This window comes from Bubalus bubalis, chromosome 4 (assembly GCF_019923935.1).
Source record: "Bubalus bubalis isolate 160015118507 breed Murrah chromosome 4, NDDB_SH_1, whole genome shotgun sequence".
Taxonomy (NCBI): domain Eukaryota; kingdom Metazoa; phylum Chordata; class Mammalia; order Artiodactyla; family Bovidae; genus Bubalus; species Bubalus bubalis.
This window is the reverse complement of record NC_059160.1, coordinates 49,299,919-49,313,550: the sequence shown is the minus strand read 5'-3', so window position 1 is coordinate 49,313,550 and position 13,632 is coordinate 49,299,919. Positions and strand designations below refer to the sequence as shown.

Sequence of the window (13,632 nt, the reverse complement as noted above, 5' to 3'; positions counted from 1 at the left end):
CTGCTGTATTTAAAATGGATAACCAACAAGGACCTCCTGTATAGTACAGGGAACTCTGCTCAATGTTATGTGGCAGCCCAGATGAGAGGGGAATTTGAGGGAGAATGGTGGTGGAGGTGGTGATTTAGTCTCTAAGTCATGTCCGACTCTGAGACCCCATGGACTGTAGCCCACCAGGCTCCTCTGTCCATGAGATTTTCCAGGCAAGAATACTGGAGTGGACTGCCATTTCCTTCTTCAGGGGATCTTCCCCAGCCTGAGTCTCCTGCTCTGCAGGGGGATTCTTTACCAACTGAACCACCAGGGAAGCCCTTGGGAAAGAACAGATATATGTATATGTATGATTGGGTCCCTTTGCTGTCCATCTGAAACTATCACAACTTTGTTAATCAGCTATTGTTGTTGTTTAGTCACTGAGTCATGTTCAACTCTTTTGCGACCCTATGGACTATAGCCCACCAGGCTCCTCTGTCCATGGAATTTCCCAGGCAAGAATACTGTAGTGGGTTGCCATTTCCTTCTCCAGGGCATCTTCCTGAGCCAAGGATGGAACCCGTGTCTCCTGCATTGGCAGGCGGATTCTTTTACCCCTGAGCCACCAGGAAAGTCCATAGCATCTATTCTCCATTATAAAATAAAAAGTTTTTTTTAAAAGTGTGCCAGGGACTCTTCTGGTGGTCCAGTGGTTAAGACTCCACTTCTAATGCAGGGGGCATGGGCTTGATCTCTGGTCGGAAGATCCCACATGCCGCACAGGGTGGCCAAAAAAATTAATTTAAAAAGTGTGCCAAAAAAAAAAAGCTTTTTAAAAAGTGAAAAAGTAAATCAATAAAATAGTCAGAGGCTGTGAAAGGTGCTAACAAGGAGACAGATAAAACTGGCCTGGAGCTGAGGTGTATAAAGATAGGAGAGAAATTTGCCTTCCTTTAGATGGTCAATGAAGACGTCCTTTGGACAGGACATCCAAGCTCACACTTGAGGAGCAAGAAGGATCCAGGCCTGCAAAGAGCCAGGGGAAGGGCATTCTAGCACGAGGGAACTTTGCAAGTAATGTCCTCGAGGTGGGAAGGACCTTGGCCAGTTGCAGGGACAGACGAGAGAGACGAGTTGCTAGTGAGAGTGAAGGCAGAAGGGGAGTGTTGGAGAGCAGGTCAGGGCCAGCACCCCATAGCCTGGCAGGCCGTGCATGGGGAGCTGGAGTCTGTTCTCAGTACATGGGAAGGCATTGAAAGATGTTAAGCAGAGGCAGAACATGGTCCTTTAGACATTTTTTAAATTAATTTTTTGGCCCCACCCTGCAGCTTGTGGGATTTTAGTTCCCTAACCAGGCATTGAACCCATGCCCTTGGCAACGAAAGTGCCAGAATCCTAACCACTGGCCCACCAAGGAATTGCCCCATAGATGTTTTAAGCTCACTCTCAACTTGTGTGAGAGACTGGTTCAGATAAAGAGAAGAATGAAAGTGCTTTTGTGTGTGTGTGACAAATTAAATCACATGGAAAACTTTTACTAAAATATTTCAAAAGACGACTTTCCAATATATAAAAACCTAAATAACTGTCCCTTTCCAGTCCTCCCATGCTAATGACCCAAGCCAAAGCTCTGTCATATTCTGAGCCTGAAAGATAAATTCTTACATCTGTGCTTGGTGCTCGACAGTCCTTGTTTGTCAGCAACTGTCTAGAATATCACAGACCTGAGATTTAAAAATATGCCCAGACCTGAAAAGACTCTGTCTTACAAGCACTTTCATAGAACTGAAGTTACGACCTCTAAGCAAGAGATGCTGGTGTTTAGAACCAGGGTATGAGCTGTGGAGGTGGAGGGAAGTGAGCGGATTTGGGGTCTGAGATTTGAGTGGCAGCATTAACAGCTGATGAGATGGATATGGGAATGAGAGAAGGTTCTAGCCAGAGCGCCGGGGTGGGCAATGGTGCCTTTTATGGGGATGGGATGACAGGAGGACGAGGATGGAGAGTGGGTGTGGACAAATGTTCATACAAAGTTCCATCTGGGACATGCTCAGTTTGAGGGTCTGAAAGCCACTGAAGCTATTTGGTCCAGTAGGCAGTTGTATGTGTGAGCATGCCAGCATGACAGAGAAGTGCCAGCGTCTGGGTGAGGGCTCACAGATCAGCCTGGTCAACTCCCAACTTGTCACTTACCAGCTCTATGACTTGGGCAGTTTCCTCATCTCTGGAACAGGGCCCCCAAGAGCACCTTCATTGTTGTGCTGGTTGTATGAGTTAATACATGGAAAGAGCTTAGATTTCAATAGTAAGTATTCAGTAAATGTTGGCTCCCTGTAATAACAATTATCATCCTCATCATCTTGGCGACAGTAATTTTCTTGCCATTTCTCTCTTTCTAATTAAAATCAAGAACCTCTGTAGCTGGTAAACACTTATCCTAACGTTCTGGAATTATTGCTTTACCAGCCTGGGAGCTCCATGAACATGGGGTGGTATCTGTGTCTTTCCATAAGCTCCCCTCCCGGTGCCCACTCACAGAACGCACCTCAGGAACCTTCATCCAGTCTCGTGGAATTTAGCTTGATTCCAAAAACAAAAAAAGATGCTTATTTAAGAAAGGCAATCAGGCATTGAGGAGAGCAGAAGGGCCTCAGATACAGACAGGAGAGGAAATTGCAAATTCAGTGATGGTGGCAATTCACAGCATCTTTGCTCCCCGAGATTTCACAAAGCGACCTCCTCCAAAGGTAGACAGTGGTCTTTTACAAGAAAGATTTCCTTACCATTAGTCAGATCAGATACCCCCTCCCTGAGATATGCACACACATCCCCCTCGGGGCTCCAGACACCTCAGTAGAGCACCTGCAGGCCCCACCTCTCCCTTTCTGGAAGCTTCTGTGATGTGTGCCCCAGGATCTAGCCCTCTTCTCTCTGTCCTGTTCATTTCGGCCAAAGCGTCTGCCTTAATCAATGTGTGGGGAACATGTGTCCCTTAGATAAAGCCCACTACCACACCAAGCACCACCCCTCCCTCTGTCTACACTTCGGTGGGGTCCATGATCTCATTTCCTGTTCTTTTCAAGTCATGGCACGTGGCTCTACCCTTGCCCAGATTTCTTTTTAAAGTTCAATTTCCTCAGTATTTGCAAGAGTATTTTTATTTGCTGACTCTGGCCACGTTAGCTTTAAGAATCCCAGGTCCAAATTCCCATGAACTGGACTAAGACACCCTAGCGCACAGCCACATTCTCTGCCCTAGAATTTCTCATCGTGGGTGCTGATGCCATGGCCTAAAGTCAGACTTGGCATCTTCAGCCCTTCCCCACCCACACCTGGGGAGCTCTCGGGCTTCCCTGGAAAGTCTTCTAACCAGGGTGGTCTTGGCTCCCCCACCTGCGGTGAAAAAGTCTTACTGGGTCCAAGTCCAATAACTTTCTTAGTTCTTCCCAGGGCTCTTGTACAAATAGGCCCTTGGAGGCCTAGCGTGACGCCCAGTCCCTGAGGCCTGTGTGCAAATTACCCCAGGTCTAATCTAGCTTCCTTTCTCTGGACTCCATCTTCACTGCATCAGCTCCCTCTGGTGGCCAGAAGAAGACTCCTAGTGTCCTCTAAGATCCCTACCATCACCTATGACTGTGTTCCTATTTCAGGACAACCTTCCTCCAAGGTTCCTTTGCCAGCTGAAATGAGGGATAGATCAGGAACCCGGTGAAAGGCCAAGGGCACACCCATCTCACTCGATTCCTAGGACTCCTTCTGTTCTTCATCCCCCAGGTTCTTTCCCCCAGGTCCTAGCCCTACTGAGGAGCCTTAGTGCCACAAACTCTCAGAACAATACTTCCTCTCATTTCCCCCAAGAATAAAAACGAAAGTTCCCTGGCAAACTTAACCATTCCTCTTGCCACAAAGTGGGTTAGTTAGAGGCAGGACTAGAACCAGGAATGCTAAACCCCTGGCTCCTTTCCTGAGTATCCGCCCCCAGAATCAGCAAGGAGCAGGAATATGAAGGGGTCCGTGCCAGCGCTGACTCCCGCTGATGCAGGGCATGGAATTCACCAGCCTCGGGACAAGGGCCATCATCTGAGAAATGGGTGCCTGCTCATAGAGAAGACAAAACCCTCGTCCTCTGCTCCTCCCAGCCTGCACTCAGCCTTTGTCACTTCCTGCTTGAGCAGTGACTTCTTCCCATCCAGCTGGTTTTTTTAGCTCTAACACATCTCTCCACCTCTAGGGCCAGGTCCCCTCAAATTCATCCTCCACTCTCTCCCAGAGTTGGCCCTCCAACCATATCACTCCTGTGCCTGCTTAGAAACCTTCAGTGGCTCTTAAGGATAGTCTTAGGATTAAGTAAAGTGCCACTCCCTCAGCTCCTGGCCCTCTGCCTGAAAATTTATGCCTCAGAAACACTAAAACCTCCAGTTAGCTCCTGTAGCCCACCACATCTCATGTCTACACCTTTACTCAGACAAGACCTGCTCCAGGTTCTCCTACACTCTGTCCTTCTCTCTCCTTATTTAAGACACATCTCAGGGTGCACCCCCCCAGGAAGCCTTGCTGGTTCCCCTTGGTTCTGTTTGGTGCGCGTCCCTGATCACCTGTCACTGCAGGCGCCACGAGGCACCCCCATGACCAGGGCCTGTGCCCTCTGCCCTTCCAGACCTTGTGCACCTCTTGCAAACAGGCACTCAGTAAATGCTTGGTCATTTGATTTGATAATTCACCATGAGAAGAAGGTGACATCCTTTACAAGTAGAATTTGTACCCCTTTCTTGAATCCCTGATTCTCCTCCCTACACTTCCTTAAGCTGGCTCCCCGTGCCTCACTGGCTCGATTACTTTCTGGTGCATATTGCCACTAGGACTCTTATTTCATCTTACCAGATTTCTGCCATGCTTCCACTTTGGAAGTAGAGACTCCAGGCCTTCCATGTCCATTCAGCTAACATCTTTAATACCTCCACATACTGTGTGCTGTCTGGAACAGATGCAGAGACTTGTTAGACAGGGTATCTGCTCTCAAAAGTCCCCAGCCTGGAGAAGAATTTAAACAAGGAAAGAGGCAAATAGTATGAGTTGTGGTGAGGGGACAGGGTGACACAGCAGGTACCCAGGCCGGGTCTCCACAGACTGCCCTGGGCTCGCATCCCAGTTCCACTGCTTATCGGCTATGTAGCCTTGGGTGAGTCCTGTATCTGTGTCTGTTTCCCATGGTTAAAGGCGCGGGTGCTTCCCTTTTGGGGTTATGTGGGGAGTAAATGAATTAACTCATGTAAAGACTATACCAGAGAGCCTGCTGCTAAGTCACTTCAGTCGTGTCCAACTCTGTGTGACCCCATAGATGGTAGCCCACCAGGCTCCCCTGTCCCTGGGATTCTCCAGGCAAGAACACTGGAGTGGGTTGCCATTTCCTTCTCCAATGCATGAAAGTGAAAAGTGAAAGGGAGGTCGCTCAGTCGTGTCAGACTCTTAGCGACCCCATGGACTACAGCCTACCAGGCTCCTCTGTCTATAGGGTTTTCCAGGCAAGAATACTGGAGTGGGGTGCCATTGCCTTCTCCAATACCAGAGAGCCTAGCCTAGAGTATACAATCAGTAAATATTAGCCATGGATTATTCTTAGCTCAGTATGCTGTGGGAGCGGAGGAGAGACAAGGCTAAGCATCAGTTACAAAGCAGGAAGGATCAAGAGATATCTGTATTCTAACTGGAGCCTGTGTGTGTGTGCTAAGTCGCTTCAGTTGTGTCTGACTGTTTGCGACCCCATGGACTGTAGCCCACCACTGTAGCCCACCGGGCTCTTCTGTCCATGGGTTTCTCCAAGCAAGAATACAGGAGTGAGTTACCATGCCCTTATCCAGGAACTTGAGCCTAGAAAGGAGCGATTGACATGAACAGCAAATGAAAAGTCTCCTTGGTGCTTCCTAACTCTGTGCTCTCCAAGGAACAGCCCCTGATGAAGCCACAGCACCCAACTGACCATCTCTTCCTTCCTTAGGGCGGACGACTGCTTTTGTGCTTCTCGGAAGCTGGACGCAGTGGCCATCGAAGCCAAGTTTAAGCAGGACCTGGGTTTCCGGATGCTGAACTGTGGGCGGACGGACCTGGTGAAGCAGGCAGTGTCTCTCCTGGGGCCTGATGGGATCAACACCATGAGCGAACAGGTACGGGCCCTCCCAATGTCTGAATAGCCACCCGGCCTCCACCATATGCCCCGCCCTAGGGCAAGAGGGAAACAGCAGGCACTGAATAGAGGCTCCCTCTCTGCTTCTGCTGCTGCTGCTGCTAAGTCGCTTCAGTCGTATCCGACTCTTTGCGACCCCATAGACGGCAGCCCACCAGGCTCTGCCGTCCCTGGGATTCTCCAGGCAAGAACACTGGAGTGGGTTGCCATTGCCTTCTCCATTGTGTGAAAGTGAAAAGTGAAAGTGAAGTTGCTCAGTCGCGTCCGACTCCTGGCGACCCCATGGACTGCAGCCTACCAGGCTCTTCCGTCCATGGGATTTTCTAGGCAAGAGTACTGGAGTGGCGTGCCATTTCCTTCTCCGAGAGGCTCCCTCTACTGGTGATGAAAAGTGATTTTTTTGTTGTTGTTACTGGTTTTTTCCCTTAGTTTTTATTTTTTAAGTTTTTAAAATATCTTATAAAAGTATCCTTGTTCATCCTTATAGAAGTTTCACGTGATCATTGCAGCTGAAATGGAAAATAGAGAAAAATAGACTTATTCAAGAAAGGAAATAATGCCATCATCCAAATAACTATCATTTATATTTAGCATGTGTCCTTCAAGTCCTTTTTCCGGCATGGTTAAAATTAGTTCTCTGCCGGCCTCTTAGTGCATCATGGAACTAATCCAAGCAGATTTTCACCAAACTTTCAGGATATGTTTAAGATACACAAAAGTCATTCTGAAGGACTCCAGGAGATGCCTCAGAATTAGTCAGCCACCTCCCAAACCCCTAAAAGTGAGGTCCAGAGAGCTTGTGTGTCTGTTGGGGAGATGTCCCCATGTGGGTGAAGATGTCATGCGTGGAGAAAACAAACAGCAGCTTTCAATGTTAGCCCCAGATGGAAAATCACAAGACAGATGGAGCTGTTTCTCACATGAGCAGCTCATGCAGCAAGTTCCAGAGATGGGATATTAGCTAGTAATTTTTTTTTGAGCAACACCAATGGAGCCCTAATACACACACACATTATTTAAAAAAAAAAAAACAACGGGGATTTATTATATTTTTTCTTTTTTTCAGTATTTTATATTTAAGATACTTCATAATATCATTAAATATTCTCTTTAAAATCACTTCAAATGGATACATTGGCTCAGATGGTAAAGAATCTGCCTGCAATGTGGGCCAACTGGGTTCGATCCCTGGGTCGGGAAGATCCCCTGGAGAAGAAAATGCCGATGCACTCCAGTATTCTTGCCCGGAGAATTCCATGGACAGAGAAGCCTGGGGGGCTACAGTCCATGGGGTCACAAAGAGTCAGACACAAATGAGCAACTAACAAAGTGGTCATATTATTTGTTCAGTTAAACATAGTTCAGTTGTTGGATTGTTTCAAATTACTTAAATCAATAGTACTGAGAGAGATATACTCACTACTCAAGTCTTTGCTCAAATCTGATTATTTCATTAGAGAAATTTTTTAAAGTGGAAATAGTTGCTCAAATGCATCAATTTATCTTAAGGTCTTCAATCTCAAATTACTTCCTCAGAGACTGTTTCCTTGTACACACTCTCCAACTATTTATGTGTACCCTGTTAATCTTTTACTTTCTTTTGCTTGTTTTTCATTAGAGTTTAATTGGTTTTCTTCTTTATTTCAAAGTGCTCTTTACATATTAGGCATATAACCCTTTGTGATAATGTGACACATATGTCTCAATTTATTGTTTACCTCTTAATTTTGTTTATGTTTTCAATCTCACATCCTCAATGCTGTCAAGACTTTCTTTTGTGCTTTCTTCCATTACTTTTATACCTTTTAGAAACAGATTCATTTAGATGTCTTTTATGGTTTTAATTTTTTTTCTCTACATTTCTAATCAAACTGTAAATGATTTGGTGTATGGTATGAGATAAGGCTCTAACTTGAACACTTTCCCACATAGCTTTCTTCACAGCACTGTTTATTGAAAAATCCACCCCTTACTTCCTGTTGGTTATGGTACTTTGTAATAAGCAGGCATCATGGGCAAATATGGAATTCCTGAAAACCATTCCTCATTCTCTTGCCTTTTGCTTGTAAATGATAACGTCAAAGCAGATGAGTGCTGGGGTCATATTCAGAGGCACCAGTTTCGTTTGACACTGACCAGCAGGCCGTATAGAGCAAAGACGACACTTGTTAAATCCTGAGAGAGAAAATGCCATGGAAACAGTATTTACAGATCAGATAGCTTAGGGCTGATATTACAGAATCCAGAAAGTTCCTAAGAGGTTTCAGTTAAACCAGCCACTTGTTTTAGCAAACATTCTTAGATCTGTTGCACCCTAAGACACACAAACAAACAAAATCCTCCAACTTAAGCCCAGATAAATGAAAAAAGAAGACAATTTATGTTTCTCTTCTTGCTTCCATGTTGGTTTTCAAAATATGGAGGATTGTAGGGCTGTACATTTACTTTAGAATGCTGGATTCAGAGAACAAGCATAGTCTCTTTCACATGAGTAAGATTTTCCGTTTGTTATTGTTGAGTGACACAGCCACCTTGTAAACCTTCTCCGTTCTCTGGTTTTTAACTCACCGCAGGGCATGACCCCCCTGATGTACGCCTGTGTCCGTGGGGACGAGGCGATGGTTCAGATGCTGCTGGATGCCGGAGCTGACCTGAATGTGGAGGTGAGGGTGCAGAGGGCTGCAGGGCCCCTGGGCCTGGCAGTCCCCGGGGAAGGCGAGCAAAGAGAGGGGGGCTTTCTCTCTCAAGAGCCACCACTGAGGGTGCTCAGTCCAGCAAATAGGTCAGACCAGCTGTTGGATTTCCTCCATCCATCCTGAGGCCCCAGACCAACCAGACTCCAAGGAGCTGCCTGCAAGCATTTTTCATTTTAAAACAACCCATGCGGCTGCACAGAGCTCTAACTTTTCCCTTGGCTCAGCAATACCGAGTCTCTGATCCTTCCCACTGATCCATTCCTCCTGGGATCCGGCAGAGAGAGCTCTCCCGAACCGCCAGCCCTTCCCACTGCCAAATACAAAGCTGATCCACGTCCCCTGTGACCCCCAGATCTTCCACCCTCCCTCACCGAATCCTGATTGGCTCACTTGGTTGGCCTGCTGAAGCCACGGGTCTTAAAGCTAATTGCAGAGCTTCCTCGAGACCATGTGACATAGTGGAAAGCGTGCCCCCACAGGCTTCAGAATTTGATACGTGGGTTCAAATTCTGAAACTGCTGCATCTTAGTAACTTGCTTTTCTGCTTGGGCGAGTAGTTTCACCTTCCTGAGCCACAGTGTTCCCCTTTGTGAAATGGGAGAATAATCACACCCATCTCAGACAGTTGTTAGAAGAAATAAATATAGAGGAGCATCAGTTTGGAATTCAGTTAATATTGGTTCCCCCCTCAGAGTTTATGATAGGTGAAATTATACTTCTTGATCATATTCTATGCTGTCTTAGGACCCACTCTCACTAAAAAGAGACATAAAACAACCAACCCTCTTCTAGCAGTTCAGAGGTTGGGAAGATTGATGGACTTGCTGAAGTGCTAACTCAGCCACTCCAGAAAACTTTTTTTTAGTTCAAAATTAGATGCTCTTGTAGTCTAAGTACTGTGCTATAAAAAAAAAAAAAAATGCTTTATATTCATCTGAGGAAAACAGGCAGTAGATATGGTTTTGGATCCAAAACCATGTGGGATCTTATAGGTTTTCAAGTATTGGGGATTTTTGTTCCCTGCTATGAATCCCCAAGCACCATGCAGATCCCTGCAAGAGCTCCTCAGTTTTGGGTCTCTGGTCCTCCAGCCCATCCCATAGCTCCCAGCTCAAGGTCCTTGCCTAGCCTGTGATTAGTGAACTCAACTCTTCTGAAAGCAGCAGACATCACAGCTGTATGGCCCCAGGAATGTTTGGAAGAAAAGCCATGGGTGGGTGACAGACAATCCCGCGGGGCCCTAGCCTGTCCCGTCCACTGTCCTGCAGCCTGTCTCTTGGTCTGGGGTGTTTTGAGGTCCCCATGTGGGAAGACCAATATCAGATTTTTCATTCGTGCCCAAGGAAGGTTTGTGCCTAGGTTTCCAGTAGCATGAGCGTCCTTGTCAACCAGGAAGCCAGCAGAAAACATGAAATGAGGACAGTGTGGGAGGAGCTGTGACCAGGCGGTGATCTTCCTCCATCAGATGGGAGGTGGTCTGGCTTGACTTGGAAGCTTGAAGCAGACCTCCCCTGGTGTGGGGTTTGCCAATGCCGAGAATTTCCCGTAAAGATGTGGGTGTGATGGCGGCGGCCTCACCCGACATCATATAGCTCTCAGAAGCCCGCCCTCCCTTAAGCAGGAAGAGGAGACGGGCAGGTGAGCGGGTTCATTGTAGCCACCATTACAGTTTTTTCAAGACTCCTTAGAAGTGGTCAGCAGTCACCCATTTAACTCTCTTCTAATGAGCAGCAGAGGAGTTTTTTGTTATGCACAGAGGATATAAAGTCACTACCCTGTATGTCTCCAGCATTGCCCAAGCGCCTTCCAGGACATCCTCTGTACATCTCTAGCCCGCGTGCCCAGCCACAGATAGGTCAGATTTGCTAGTCTAAGTATTGTGAAGGTCACATTTTGAAAATAATTTCAATTTGTTTATAGGTTGTCAGTACTCCTCATAAATATCCATCCGTCCACCCTGAGACCCGCCATTGGACGGCTCTGACTTTTGCTGTGTTGCATGGACATATTCCTGTAGTTCAGGTATTAACGTATTTCCCTATCCACATCTGACATTTAATTGTACCTCTTTCATTACACAAATCTGTACCTCTCCCGGCATGCCTATTCCCCGAGAGATTCATATTGGTTAATTGCAATGAAATACAGCACATTCATATCATATGAATGAAAATACTATATGGAATGATCTATATGGCCTGGCTTTAACCAATATGAACTTATCACATACCTACATGCAGCCTTACACACAGAGTGGCAAACCTACCAAGTTGTTCCCAGTGGCTCAAGGGTGGGGCCTGAGCTATGATTTTGTGGATTTGTTCATTTTTACTTGTCACAACGTGAACCTAAGATGTGGCTGGTGTGAGACCTTAGAAACTTCCCTTAGGTGTGACCCCAGTGTTTGCATAGACTCTAGGGGTTTCCAACCAGTGGAAAGAAGCAGCTGAGCCGCCAAGGGAGTGGTTCCAAATGACACTTGCTTGGATCCCACTTATGGAGAATCCCACGTAAGAGGTCTAGGGTAGGGTCTTCATGTGTGTCTTCTGAAACAGATACCCGAATATGGAGAGATGTCCTCATCCAAGATCCTTTGGGCACATAAGTTGTTTTGCCCTCACCATTTCTGGTTGTTGTAGAGTTGGTGTTCAATGGACAGCCATCCAGTATATTCTAGATCTTAAACTCTGTTCACTCTAGATCTTAAAACTTTACTTCATTGGAAAAAAGAGATCGGCACCCCCCAGTTCCCTGACCACATCTGGCCCCATAGTGAATGCTGAGTTTCAGGTACATCAGGAACTCCCCTCCTTTTATGTGGTCCAAGCCTCTTAGAATTACACAGAGCAGAAAATAGTATGTCAGGGACCCCTTGGCAATCTTGGAGTTCCATAGGAATCCTGTATTGTTTCCTAGGTCATGGGAATCCTTAACACACATCAAAGGCATGTTTCAGGAGGTTGAGCGTGTGACATGTCACACCAAGAGCTGACTTCTGCCTGTAGAACATCATGACCAGCCCAGTCCTAGTAGAGGAATCTAAGAAAGAAGGGGTTGGAGGGTGGCCTAATGGATACAAATAACATCCCTTAACATGCAGTGGCATCCCCAGCCTTTAAATCAGGAATAAGAGCAGCGGGCAGCCACGCAAAGCCAAAGGGAAGTCAGGTCACCTCTCTGCTGCAGGTGCACACATGATGGAATGCCAAGTAGGCAGCCCCTCCTGACTATGCCCTCAGGTAGTCCTGTGCAGGTAAAACAGGCATTTCCCCCTCATTTTACATCAGCAGCGCTGACAGCACATTCACTGTGAGATCCGGCATGGACAGAATCTCCATTTTTAGGAAGCCCAGATATCTTAAAGAATGCACAGAATGGAGTCATACGCAGCAGCACTCCTGGAAGCTCATTCTGCCACTTTATTCACTGATCTTGCTGGCCAGGAAGCTCAGCATTTGCTGAGCTGAGTTTCTAGGATGTTCCAGAAGGGATTCTTGTCCTGTTTGGCCCAGTGATCCCCAAAGTCCTTCAGAACTCTTAAGATTCTATGTTCTAAGAGACCTCTCTAATACTCTGAGGCTTTTTGTCACTGATCCCCAGAGGAAGTTCTCTAGCAGTGTGGTGCCACGAACTTCTAGCTCAGTGCTTCTAGAAACGTTAATGTACATAGAAATCACCTGGAGAGCTTGTTGAAATGCAGATTCTAATCAGTTGTTCTGGGGTGGAGCCTGAGAACCCGCATTTCAAACAAACTCCCAGGGGATGCTGATGCTACTGTCCGTGGACCACAATTTGAGCGATTTGAGTGGTCTGAGGCCCTAGGAGATGTGAGAGGCTCTCAGTTCACCCTCTCTGAGGTGCAGTGGCCCTCCCCCTGTGCACGTGGTCATGGACCCAGAGGAGAGCAGGAACATTGGCACCACACTTATTTCCACCAGCTTTTCCTGGCATGTCCTTTAAACATCTCAATGGCCACTCTTCCTCCACAGCTCCTCCTGGACGCTGGGGCCAAGGTGGAGGGCTCTGTGGAGCACGGCGAGGAGAACTACTCAGAAACGCCCCTCCAGCTTGCAGCCGCCGTAGGTAAGAGTCTCTGATGCTCGTCCCAGCCAAGGGGCTCCAGCACCCTGTCCCTTGATGTGTCTGTGACTGTGTGTTTGCTTGATTCTCTTATCAAACCCCCTTCTCTGGGCTTGCAGGAAATTTTGAACTGGTTAGTTTGCTGTTGGAGCGAGGCGCGGACCCCCTGATAGGAACCATGTACAGGAATGGAATTTCTACCACCCCCCAGGGTGATATGAACTCTTTCAGCCAGGCCGCAGCCCATGGACACAGGTAGGCTAGGATGGGCCATGAGGTCCCAAGTGGTGCTTGTTAAAAATGCAGATTCCCAGGCCTACCCCAGACTCACTGCATCTCTGGATGTGGGGCCCAGAGGCAGTCCAGGCCTGGCCAGCTTCACATATTGCACGTCCACGGGTCCTTCCCCAACCGGCTTTCATCTCACAGACGTCACTCTTTGCCAGTGTTGGTCAGAGTTCATCACATCACCTGTCACGAAGTGAGAAGAATCCATTTAAAGAATAATAAAACCTCTCATGTTTGGTTACTTCCCATCTACAGGATTTACCCCATCAGATTTTACTACGCGCAACCCCAAATGAAGCAAATTCACCATGGGGGGAGTGCAGGCAGACTGTTAAAAAGGCAGAGTTCTAGAACCTTCTAGATATTTGGGGAAAGCACTTAGCCCAAGTCATCCTCAAGGAAACGCAGCCAGTC

General features: G+C 47.1%; 1 protein-coding gene across 3 annotated transcripts in view; it reads left to right on the top strand.

Annotated features, from left to right (window-relative positions):
- BTBD11 (BTB domain containing 11) overlaps positions 1-13,632 on the top strand; it is a 326,170-nt gene that overhangs the window by 268,063 nt on the left and 44,475 nt on the right. For 2 of the 3 annotated variants that reach the window (XM_006069563.3, XM_044941392.1), the window contains 5 exons: positions 5,969-6,134; positions 8,728-8,817; positions 10,771-10,872; positions 12,840-12,933; positions 13,050-13,185. In XM_006069563.3, the coding sequence (XP_006069625.2) occupies positions 5,969-6,134; positions 8,728-8,817; positions 10,771-10,872; positions 12,840-12,933; positions 13,050-13,185 (588 nt within the window). The remainder of the gene's footprint in view (positions 1-5,968; positions 6,135-8,727; positions 8,818-10,770; positions 10,873-12,839; positions 12,934-13,049; positions 13,186-13,632) is intronic. The other variant, XM_044941391.1, reaches the window with a different exon arrangement.